General features: G+C 45.9%; 2 protein-coding genes across 3 annotated transcripts in view; one reads left to right on the forward strand and one right to left on the reverse strand.

Moving 5' to 3' along the window:
• fbxl2 (F-box and leucine-rich repeat protein 2) overlaps positions 1 to 7,325 on the reverse strand; it is an 18,646-nt gene extending 11,321 nt beyond the window's left edge. The window contains exons 1-3 of one of the 2 annotated variants that reach the window (XM_014178094.3): positions 6,754 to 7,325; positions 3,697 to 3,758; positions 2,453 to 2,507 (exon numbers count right to left, since the gene is read on the reverse strand). In XM_014178094.3, the coding sequence (XP_014033569.3) occupies positions 2,453 to 2,507; positions 3,697 to 3,758; positions 6,754 to 6,783 (147 nt within the window). In that variant the 5' untranslated portion in view covers positions 6,784 to 7,325. The remainder of the gene's footprint in view (positions 1 to 2,452; positions 2,508 to 3,696; positions 3,759 to 6,753) is intronic. The other variant, XM_014178093.3, reaches the window with a different exon arrangement.
• Positions 7,326 to 11,895: 4,570 nt separating this feature from the next.
• Positions 11,896 to 12,500, forward strand: part of susd5 (sushi domain containing 5) — a 34,014-nt gene continuing 33,409 nt past the window's right edge. Inside the window, exon 1 of the mRNA XM_082970187.1 lies at positions 11,896 to 12,321. Within this exon, the coding sequence (XP_082826313.1) occupies positions 12,228 to 12,321 (94 nt within the window). The 5' untranslated portion in view covers positions 11,896 to 12,227. The remainder of the gene's footprint in view (positions 12,322 to 12,500) is intronic.

The raw sequence follows: 12,500 nt of genomic DNA on the forward strand, positions 1-12,500 counted from the left end.
TGTCAGGGTTGTCTCACAATCAACTTTATTTACAATAGCTATTACGAATAGAGTATTTATTTCACAGCCAACAACAATCACATAAAACATGTGTTCATAACACCTGAATAACGAATGAACCTTATATAAAAACCAACACATTGAACTTGTGCATTTTTGCCTATCGAATAAGCATGCAAAAAAATACACCTATAAAAAGAATAACCCACATTTGGATAGGCTACAAATGACAAAATAAATAAAGTAAACAAAATGGACGAAATTAACCAAATAACTTACAGTGCCAAAAAGTAGTATTCAAAGACACACCAGCACAATTAACATGATATTTTTAGACTAGGCACAATTAACATTATATTTTTAATCTAGGCACAATTAACATAATATTTTTAGACTAGGCACAATTAACATGATATTTTTACACTTGCACAATTAACATCATATTTTTAATCTAGGCCTAAGCTACATTTCTTTCTAATAAGACGCATCTGTGAATTGGCTTTGAAATTTAAAAAAAATACAAAGTTCAATGAAGAACCATTCAGGCTTTTTTTCTTTTCATCACACCTTACATAAAGGTTTCACAAGCATGTTCACCTTTTCTGGCTTTTCAGACTGTGGAGTTGGGTAACAATAGCCTATTGCCTGCTTCACTGAAAACACGTTCAGACGGAATGCTTGTTGCACAGATACGGAGGTATTTTCGGGCGTCGTTGGCCAAAGCGCCCCTTATAACCTCTTCACCATGCCAGTGGTTCATCATCTGAAGAGAAGACATCTTCAGGTAAGGAGGATGTGAGCTCTGCGCTGGGCGGCTGTGGCGCGCTGAGTGTGACTGTTTGCTTCGCACTCCCAAGAACACTGCCCAGTGATGTCTTCTATGGTGAACACGTGCACCCGGTCTCTGTTGAAATGGTCCGAAATCACCATTGAAAGGGTCTAGTACCCGCCATTGTAAATATGAATTTGTTCTTAAGTGACTTGCCTAGTTAAATAAAGGTTAAACAAAATCAAATAAAACACAGTAGACCTACGACGTGTGGTTCCAAATCACCATTCAAAGGTATCGGGTACCAAATGTAACCATATGATTGGTTTATATGTATTTAATTGCACTCAAGAAAATACAATATTGGTAAGATGATTTTCACATTGTAGTCTAATTATTAGACTCTAATCGGGTGATTTGTGCATAACACAGAATCTGCGTGGCAGATTGTTTACTGCTGTTCTAGGCAACGCCACAACGCGCGCTCCTCCCCAGCCCCGGGGATGATAAAATCGTATCAACGATATTTGGCCCGTCGACGGAACGATGTGCCATTCCAGACATGGCCAGTGCTTGACTAGGGATAAGTCGGTGCATTAGACTATGTTCACCGAAATTCACATACGACATTATGCTATACAGACCTCTGTTTATTTACTGTTAAGGGTTCATATATTTCACCAAGTTTTCATGACTATAATTATAGCATGTCTTTATAAAATGATTCCCCCATTCAAAGAATCAGGGATCAAATGGATAAAGTCTTCAAAGCAATGCATCTAACTAGACATGTTTATATATAAAGGCTCAAATATTTATGTTGTTTCAGGAGAGATCTATGCACAGCAAGTTATTTGTCAATTAGGCTTTTCTTAGAATATTTGTAATGTTGTCCCAATTATATGGCTACTGTTTAATGGAGGGAAATCCCCGCTTTACACCCGTGCAGTGCCTGTGGAAAGGAAGCAAAGACATTAATGCTTAGCTATAGTTAATTAGCGAGATAGCCAATTCAAAACAACTTGTAGCAGTTATCTAGTTAGTCTGTCGTCTGTCATTATTTTATACCTGCTGAAATGTCGCGTTCTCGCTCCTCTGACAACCGCCACTTGCATTGGCACACACGCGGCACAAACAGACAGGCTCTGAAGGGTGATTCCGATAATGGCTGATATGTATATTTAAGTGATTGATCATATTTTTTAAAAAGTGTGCCTTCATGAATTACATTAACTAAAATGATACAACTAATTTCCATGACCTTACAAACCCTCATTTGACAATTTGGAAAAGCGTATCATGCGCATTCAGGCTGACTGATTTTCAACCTCAAACTGCCTACTGTCACGCACAGCTTCACAGACTTGCGACAAATAAACGTGAACAAAGCGGAATCAGGAAATGCATGCCCTCTCTCCATTGCAGATCATGCCTTCATTCCGATTTGATCAACCTTTGTTTGCCTCTGTGTGCATCTGGGAAGGCGATAGGCTACAGGAGCCAGTACGCAATTCCCCCAAAATTAGAAGTGCCGGTATCCGGACCAAGTCAAGCACATCGCCCAACCCTATTGGGCATGTTGCGGAACGTTGACGACCGAATGATCTGCAAATTACATTAAGTGTTCATGATACCAGTCAGTCTAAAACCACCGACTGCAATGTCTGTAGGGGTGGGCCTTACCTTGGACACCTGGGCACACCTGCACAATGTGATCACATCAAGATAGGAGAAGATTCTACACACAGAGAGACAGAGAGAGAGAGAGAGAGAGATAGAGAGAGAGAGACACAGAGAGACAGAGAGACAGAGAGACAGAGAGAGAGAGAGAGAGAATTTTAATTAGTTGTACTTAGGGACAGGACAGTGGGGTTAGCATGTAGCCTTACAGAGAGACTGGCCAGTGAATTTAGCAATAGCATGTAGCCTTACAGAGAGACTGGCCAGTGAATTTAGCAATAGCATGTAGCCTTACAGAGAGACTGGCCAGTGAATTTAGCAATAGCATGTAGCCTTACAGAGGAATAGGCCAATTGAATTAGCTTGAAGCTATTAGCCAACAGGGGTAAGCCAGTGGGTCAGGTCAAACACACAGACACAGTTCCTCCTATTCATACCAGTAGTTTCCCTTTAACCCCACAGACTCCCACCCTCAGGAAACTAGCACTGTCCATTGTTCCCTCTCATGGACAGAGACAAAGGCGGTGTGTGTGTTTGTGTGGTCAGCGAGGGCATGTTGGGGCATGTATGTCTGACATGTATGTGTCAGGAGTCCAGAAAATAACTGATGCAAGCTCATATACACACACTCCCACTCAGTGGCTAATGGAGCACCTGACCAATCAGACAAGCGCTGATCGATGGTCTCTCTGATGACTGGCTAATGAACGCGGCGGAGGCCATTGATTGGCTGTCTACTTTAATCACACACACTCTGGGTTCCATTACACACACACTGGTATAATGGTGTATGTAGGTGGGTTCTGTCTGTCTGAAGTTCACACAGCTGGAGCTGAGCACTGCGGAATTCCCCACCAACACAGTGGCTATTTATAGCACATACTGTACACACACAAGTTATATTAGCAGGATATGATTAAATGTGTATGTTAGACATTGATCTCAGTTAGATTACACACAGCCGCTGTAGGACGTTATGATGCTCTGTAGGTCGCATAACTAGCAGACATACATTTCCAAGCCGCACACACACACACACACACACACACACACACACACACACACACACACACACACACACACACACACACACACACACACACACACCCCTAACCACTCAAGGTTAACAGTCTGCTAAGGGACTCCAGACAATGTCCTTGTTTAATAAATGAACATCACTTTAAGCCCTGGGGCGAGCACTCAGGTGTGTGGGTGTGTGTGGGTGTGTGTGGGTGTGTGTGTCTCACCTGAGCAGAAGCTCCTTGGGAAGCTTCTTGTTAATGGGAGCTTCATCACTGTTGGAGAACACCTGGAGAGAGAGACATCCACATCAGAACCACTGTCGCCATGGTAACAAGCACCCGATAGAACACACACACAGGCCTGCACACACACACACACACACACACACACACACAACACACTAGCGATGAGCGATTAAAGGAAATGTAGGTTATTTTACGTTTTTTTTTAATAAATTGACCAACAGCGGTTCAATTATTTGAATTCCATTTTGTTCATTTTTTTTCTGTGAGCTCAATGCTCAGTTTCTGTAGAGCTAAATCAGATCAAGCCCGAACTGTGTGATGGAATAGGGAGTTGTAGTTTCCAACAGGCCAATATTCTACATAGTTTAGCTCTGAAAATGTGGTAATGAACTACAATGACCATAATTGCCCGCTTACTTGTCCGGTCTATGTAGAGCAGATGCAGAGCCCTCGAAAGAGAGATTGTGCAAGAGGGATAGAAAGCCGCTGCTTCGCGAGGTATCTCTACCTGAACACAATCTAAGTGATTGATAGTTGGTATTCAGCAGTCATAAAGTATGCCTTATGTACATTGAAGAACTACTGAAATAGTGATTTTGTCAGACAGCACAGGCAGCAGCTCTATAGAGATGAGATGATGACTTGGAATGAAATAATAAAGTCATCAAAACTCATTTTATTTAAGTTAATATTTATTGTGATAAGCAGTAATGGGCAGTCACTACCACCATGGGACTTTAATTATTTTATTCTGTGCTGTTACAGCATTCAACCAACAATGCATAGTGCATTTAATGTCCACTTTCTTTAGCGAAACCGAAAACCATGATTATTTTTTAAATAATCGAACCCAAACCAACCTCAAAAAGAACTCATCGCTCAGCCCTACAAAACACACACACAAAAAAACATTATAGCTTCCTACAGCCGGCAGAGCAGCATTCAACCTGGGGAGTTCCTCTCCCAGATCAGCTCTATGCTTCCTACAGCCGGCAGAGCAGCATTCAACCTGGGGAGTTCCTCTCCCAGATCAGCTCTATGCTTCCTACAGCCGGCAGAGCAGCATTCCAACCTGGGGAGTTCCTCTCCCAGATCAGCTCTATGCTTCCTACAGCCGGCAGAGCAGCATTCCAACCTGGGGAGTTCCTCTCCCAGATCAGCTCTATGCTTCCTACAGCCGGCAGAGCAGCATTCCAACCTGGGGAGTTCCTCTCCCAGATCAGCTCTATGCTTCCTACAGCCGGCAGAGCAGCATTCAACCTGGGGAGTTCCTCTCCCAGATCAGCTCTATGCTTCCTACAGCCGGCAGAGCAGCATTCAACCTGGGGAGTTCCTCTCCCAGATCAGCTCTATGCTTCCTACAGCCGGCAGAGCAGCATTCAACCTGGGGAGTTCCTCTCCCAGATCAGCTCTATGCTTCCTACAGCCGGCAGAGCAGCATTCAACCTGGGGAGTTCCTCTCCCAGATCAGCTCTATGCTTCCTACAGCCGGCAGAGCAGCATTCAACCTGGGGAGTTCCTCTCCCAGATCAGTCTCCAGGCACTGCCAGACCTCTGGCTACATACCCGTCGGGAATGTCCAGCAACAACGGGGAATGCTGCTGGGTCTGTGGGTAATATTTTCCCCAAAACGGCAGCTCCTCACACAGAACCATATAGGCATGGTTTCCAGCCTGGTTCTAAGATGGTTAGTGTGCAGCACAACTCAGAAATCCACTGATGGAAACACACACCGCCACTCTCCACACACACACACACACACACACACACACACACACACACACACACACACACACACACACACACACACACACACACACACACACACACACACACACACTCACCTCACTCACACAATATTATTATGCAGAAAAGAGCCTCCTATATGAGAAGGTCAAGTGCTGTCACATCAACCCCAGATGTTTAATGAGGAATCTGTGGTATTTATACACAGTGACACACACATACAGGCCTAGGGAAGCTAACCAATCAGATTCATCACTGGTTCATGACATACTGAGGAAATGTCAACACAGCAAGATAACCATTACAGACCACATGCTACCCTACCTACTGTGTTCAGTAAGGCACAATCCCTTCACATAGAAATATATTATGTAGAACAGACATAGCCTACCTTTGTTAAGTGGGGAATTATGTTAGCTTTAATCATGACATTTCTGTCTGCAAAATGTTCTGCACCCTCCTGTCTGAACTCAACCAGGCTAGTTGGTTCCCAGTGGGAGGAAATTGGAGCCTGGTGCCACTAGCTTGACCAACCCAAGGAGTCTGTTACCGACAGAGAGGTGGGAGACCCTAGGCGCTTCTATCTGGCTAAATCATCTCAGCCACAGCCCTATAGCCCAAACCAATCCCCAGCCCTTTGTCAAGGTCCAGTCCTGGTCCCAGTTCCTGCCCTATACCTCGGCACCAGTCCAATCTAGTCCCCATCTCTCTCCAGCCCACCACCTATACACCATACTGTTTGCTTACACATACATTGTAGTCCTGACTCCAAATCACTCCCAGAGAACTATAATGACTGTAGCTGAGTAAACAATGATTGGGTTGTGATAACAGTTACCCCAGTCCTGTCCTTAGAAAAGCCCCAGCCAGCCCTAGCCATGTCAGCCCCAACTAGTCTTCTAATACCCAATCCCAGCCCTATCCATCAGCCCAGCCCAAACCATCACCCAACCCTGCCTTTCACCCCAGCCTGAGCTCGGTGTTGCCGCTGTCAGCTGGGGCGTCTGTCTGGACAATAACAGGATTTCGGATTACCCTTGACCAACAAAGCCCCAGCTCCCTCCAGCATATAAAATTAGAACAGTGCACGGTCGGTCCGAAACACCCCGCGCGCGCCACACACACACACACACACACACACACACACATACACACACACACACACACACACACACACACACACACACACACACACACACACACACACACACAGTGTCACCCTACGGAAAACCTACTACCGTTCATATCCGTTTACATACACACTCTCCGGCCCGTTTCCGCAGCTCTTACCTCGAACCTGCCCTTGGTGATGCCGTTCATATCTGCGGAGGCACGTCGCGGTGTGTTACCGCACACATACAAGTCTGGGGCTAGCGTTGGGTTTGCCGAATACCGTATTGTTTTTGTCGCCTGTGTCGGTCGAAGAGGCTGGGCTGGGCGCTCTCCCCTGTTGACAGTGCTCCTTTCTCGGGGGTGGCTGTGAGGTTTAGTCCGGGGCGGCCTGGAAGAGCAGTAGCCTAGTCTTGGAGCCCGACGGCTCTCCAGTCCGTCTCATCACACTGCCAGCGACCAAAATAACAATAATAACATGGACGAGCTCCTGGTGACCTCACTTCCGCCTCTCAGACGGCTCTCAGACCAAATCAGCTGGCCTCAATATCCCTCCCTCTTGCTCGAGCGGTTTGAAACGTCAAAAATGTGGAAGAAATGATCAAATATATTTTATCCGTTTATAGATGTTAGAACAACCCGTCATTTAACTGTTTATTTTGTTATTCTAGTAGTTGTTGCCGACCGTGGACATGGGAAGGGGAGGGCCGTGGTGATGACGTCATTTCTGCGGGAAAAGCACGCGTGGCCGACTTGTTTTGATTGCGAGTTCTCTTCACATCAGAGATGTTCAGCCACGTAACATCAAAATATCCGCCGGTCCGTTAACGGTGAGGTATGTCGCTGAACATGTCAAACGTGCGCGGTCCGGTTTTGGATCCGAAAACATTGGAATACAGGGACCCCGAATCTGTTACCCCTGTTGATCACAGATATACTACTCCTTAATCCCTTTCGTCTAGTCTCGTTTACACAAAAACACACATTCGAGGGAATTCCATATCATTTAATACCTGATTTTATCCCATCATATTTACATGCATAGTATGCCTAATGTATTTAATCGAATGAGACTTGATGACTTTGGATGAGGAGTATACAGCAACGATTATTATAATTGCTATGTCAAACGGTTGAAGGTGGATGTAAGAGGGAGTTGAATATCTCATACAAAAGCATTAAACTGGGCACTTGTTCCTAAAGCTTCACTAGAGGGAGCACTTACACTGCGACAAACTATTACTTTACTGTGGTCTACTTTCTAAGCACTGTGACATCTTGGGCGGCCTAATAGGCAGCAGTAATTGCACTGTGTGTATTATTCTAGGAGTGACTCCAGCCGACACAAGCACACCAGTCCCTCTGCCTCGTTGCTAGTGTATGACAGTCACACCCTCAAACATGGAGGAAGGGTTATCACTATGGATGGACTGATAGGGACAGTGTGTGTGTGTGTGTGTGTGTGTGTGTGTGTGTGTGTGTGTGTGTGTGTGTGTGTGTGTGTGTGTGTGTGTGTGTGTGTGTGTGTGTGTGTGTGTGTGTGTGTGTGTGTGTGTGTGTGTGTGTGTTCACTGTTCACGTATACAGGTGTATGCTCTGGTCCACTCTCTGCATTCCATGATAATTAAGAATGTCTCAGTAAAAGTCAAATTAATTAACAGAATTCTTTAAATAGAACTCTTCTCCTCCAATCCTGGCCAACCTAGCAGCCTGGTGTAGAATATCTTCTGGTAGTCTGAGTGACTCCTCTCATTTAGAACAAGGACCTTATATTTTATATATTTGCAAATGTGTTGGTTTTTCTTAGAGTATAAATCTAAAGTTTGGAGAGAGGTATTGTGTGGCTTGTTCTCACACACACACACACACACACACACACACACACACACACACACACACACACACACACACACACACACACACACACACAGAATTACAGCACTATGATGGAGTCTTTCTCTGTCCACTGTAGGAAACACACATCAGTCATCCATGTGTGTACATGTATGTACATGTGTGTGAATGAGAGAGTTTAATATACATAGCTGTGGTATAGGAACAGTCCTGTATTGGCCCCTGGACACTTGCAATATAATTCTCACCCTCCTCTGTCAGATAGCCCAGGTGTGAATCATTGTCTCTCTACTCCCTGTTATTTCTCACTCATCTCATTCTCCCTCCCCCTTCTCTCCCTCCCTCTCTCTTTTTGTCAAATAACAGGTGTGAATCATTGTCTCTCTCCTCCATGCTACCTCTCACTCATCCTTCTCTTTTCCATCAAACACTTTATTTCTCCATAAATAGCCCAGGTGTGTGTCAGAGGGTCCCACTCTGAGTGTGGTAAATCTTCTCTCCCACTCCCTCCCTATCTCCCACTTCATCTAACCTCTGACCTCAGAGAATGTCCCATGGGTGGCAAACAGAAAACGCGTGAAAGAGAGATAGAACGGAAGAGAAAGATGGAGAGGGCGAGAGTAAGAGAAAAAGTGGGGAATAGCACAGAAACAGTTATCAGAGAGGACAAGAGAGAAAGGGAAGAGAGAAAGAAACTTGAATTTGACTGGAGAGACAGGAGGGAATACATTTTAATGTAACAAGTTTTACTAACCTCCTCCCTTCTCTCCACATTGTGTGGGAGAGGACGAGAAAGGACAAGAAACTGGGAGAGGGAGAGAGAGATGAATAGGTGTGATTTCTCAGGACAATGAGAAATTTCAGAGAGATTTGTCTTCCCTACTCCCCCACCCCTCTCTTCTCCCCCCTAGGGAGGGGCAAGATCAGTTTTCTTCAGGTGTGGAGAGAGAACAGGAGAGACCTCAACCCTCCCTCCCTCCCTCCCCTCCTTCCCCTCCCTCCTTCCCTGCCTCTCATTCTCCTCACAGCAGGAGAGGTAGAGAGGGCAGCCAGGTCACCCATGATACAAGTCAGTACTCAACATCCATCCATGTCTGAGGACATCGGGCGATGAAGTGGAAACTGGCCACTAGGGGCAACAGTGAGCACTGTTACCTTCTAGTAAGTTTTGATTTTGCTAGGGAGTTGTGGACGGGGATGGGAGTTGTGGACGGGGATGGGAGTTGTGGACGGGGATGGGAGTTGTGGACGGGGATGGGAGTTGTGGACGGGGATGGGAGTTGTGGACAGGGATGGGATTATAACATTATAACATAACTCAAACGGAAGGTGTTTGCATTTTGGGAGTTGTGGACGAGGATGGGAGTTGTGGACGGGGATTGGAGTTGTGGACAGGGATGGGATTATAACATTATAACATAACTCAAACGGAAGGAGTTTTCATTTTGGGAGTTGTGTATGGGGATGGGAGTTGTGGACGGGGATGGGAGTTGTGGACGGGGATGGGAGTTGTGGACGGGGATGGGAGTTGTGGACGGGGATGGGAGTTATGGACAGGGATGAGAGTTGTGGACGGGGATGGGAGTTGTGGACAGGGATGGGATTATAACATTATAACATAACTCAAATGGAAGGAGTTTGCATTTTGGGAGTTGTGGACGGGGATGGGAGTCGTGGACAAGGATGGGAGTTGTGGACGGGGATGGGAGTTGTGGACGGGGATGGGAGTCGTGGACAAGGATGGGAGTTGTGGACGGGGATGGGAGTTGTGGACAGTGGAGAGTTGTGGACGGGGATGGGAGTTGTGGACTGGGATGGGAGTTGTGGACAGGGATGGGATTATAACATTATAACATAACTCAAACGGAAGGAGTTTGCATTTTGCGAGTTGTGGACGGGGATGGGAGTTGTGGACAGGCATGGGAGTTGTGGACAGGGATGGGAGTTGTGGACAGGGATGGGAGTTGTGGACAGGGATGGGAGTTGTGGACGGGCATGGGAGTTGTGGACAGGGATGGGAGTTGTGGACGGGGATGGGAGTTGTGGACAGGCATGGGAGTTGTGGACAGGGATGGGAGTTGTGGACAGGGATGGGAGTTGTGGACAGGGATGGGAGTTGTGGACAGGGATGGGAGTTGTGGACAGGGATGGGAGTTGTGGACAGGGATGGGAGTTGTGGACAGGGATGGAGGATGGACGTAAGCATCTGCCTCTGAAATGTCTGAGATATTTGTCTACCCTCCTCTCCCCTCTCTTTCTTCTCCCGCCTAGGGAGCAGTAAGATCAGTTTTCTTCAGGTGTGGAGAGAGAACAGGAGAGACCTCAGCCCACCCTCAACATCTGCCTCTGATTCCAATGGTTGCATGTTCGAATTCAGAAATCGCAAGTTGTTTTGATATTTTTGTTTAAAGTCTATCCCAAACCTTAACCTTTACCTTAACCATTCAGAGTTAATGCTGAACCTTAAGAATTTGGAGTTAATACCTGAACTTACCCTTAGCCTTCAAAATGTCTGACGTGTGACTGTGAGAGCTGGTAGAGAGAGACCAGAGCTATTAAAGACATCATTTTTATACATTTTCAATCTGGTTGAAATAACTTAATTAGCGAAGATTTAACTCTAGTTGAAATAATGTCATTACAAACAGGTTGAAATCTGGTTGAATTAATGTCATTACAAACAGGTTCAAATCTGGTAGAAATTATATAATTATCAGCCCACACCCAAACTCTTCACTGGGGAATACAACCCCATCTCATATCAAACCCCTATTCACAGCACTCTGTATGGCTTAGAGGCATTCTGTTAGGCTCAGGGTATTTGATTCTAGGTACTTCTTAAACTTTACAAGTATTTGTGCTTGTATGGGACTGTGTGCTTGTGTTTGTTATCTCCATGCCCACCCAGACCATGACAATGCTCTGGGTGCAGGGTGCTGGTCTCTCAGGGAAATGGCCGTCCATCTTTATCTCACAGTAAAAGTGGACACACACACACACACAGCTCTGGGCCCAGAGCTGGGACCTCCATTATAACAGTGCCAGAGTGCCAGAGGATATCAGTGGTGGAGAAAACATGGCCAGTGTCATGGTTACTATTTCCCCACATCATAACATAACGGTGTAGGCATACTGCAGCTACTTCTTCAAGTTGTAGATATAAAACGGGTCAATATAAAGACAAGTATGCCTATATGCCAACATATAAAAACAGTTAGGCTATCGGTGAGCGTTAAATAACGGTTTTCCTAAGGATGTGGGGACAAAAACATGCACACTTTTGGGCATGAGTGTTTGAGGATGGAATCATTAAAAAAATATGCCAAATAGCCTCGCGACACGCACACCAGACACCCCCCTCTGAGAAACGTTTTTCTCCTCCTCCTCCCCCTCTCTCTCTATTCGTGCGTAAAGACGCACAGCCGGCTTGCTTGACCGTTGCTGTTGCTCAAACCTTGACCGTTGGTGTTGCTCAGTTCGCGCCACTGCCCAGCCTTCAGGTTGGGAGCCGTGACGTATTTACTGACAGGGACACGCGAGTTTTCGCGCCGGTGCTCTATTTGCTCGCGAAGGCACTATTTGGGGAGATAAACCGAACCAACCGTCCCGTTCCTTTCCGTTTTACCGTTTTGCGTCAACAAGTTCACCTCCAGACTCTCAGTCTGTGTCTGTCACCGGGAGGGAAATAACTGGACCGCTGCTCTCTCCTGCTTCACAAACTCACCAAAGGAGATTTATTTCCATTAAACTTTGGATTTTTTTTAAACAACGGTGAAAACCTGAATCGGAGCACGCAGAGAATGATGGCACGCCGCATTGACCGAAACCTGGTTTCCTTGTCCATGTTTGGATACTTGGTTTGGCTAACGGTGGTTTCTGTCGTTCACGCTGACGGTAAGTTTTTGTACATAAATTGTGACACCCTGTCCTATTGTAACGGTGTCGGGTGGTTACCTGTGGCGCGGAGCTGTCAACATCTGGGGTCTTGCGCCCAACTGGAAAGCAGAGAGGGAGTGGAACCTCTACCTTTAAGGTTGGGACTTTGGGTCAAGAATAAACTTTTCAACCAACAT

The sequence above is a fragment of the Salmo salar genome, chromosome 27 (assembly GCF_965601325.2).
Source record: "Salmo salar chromosome 27, fSalSal1, whole genome shotgun sequence".
NCBI lineage: Eukaryota > Metazoa > Chordata > Actinopteri > Salmoniformes > Salmonidae > Salmo > Salmo salar.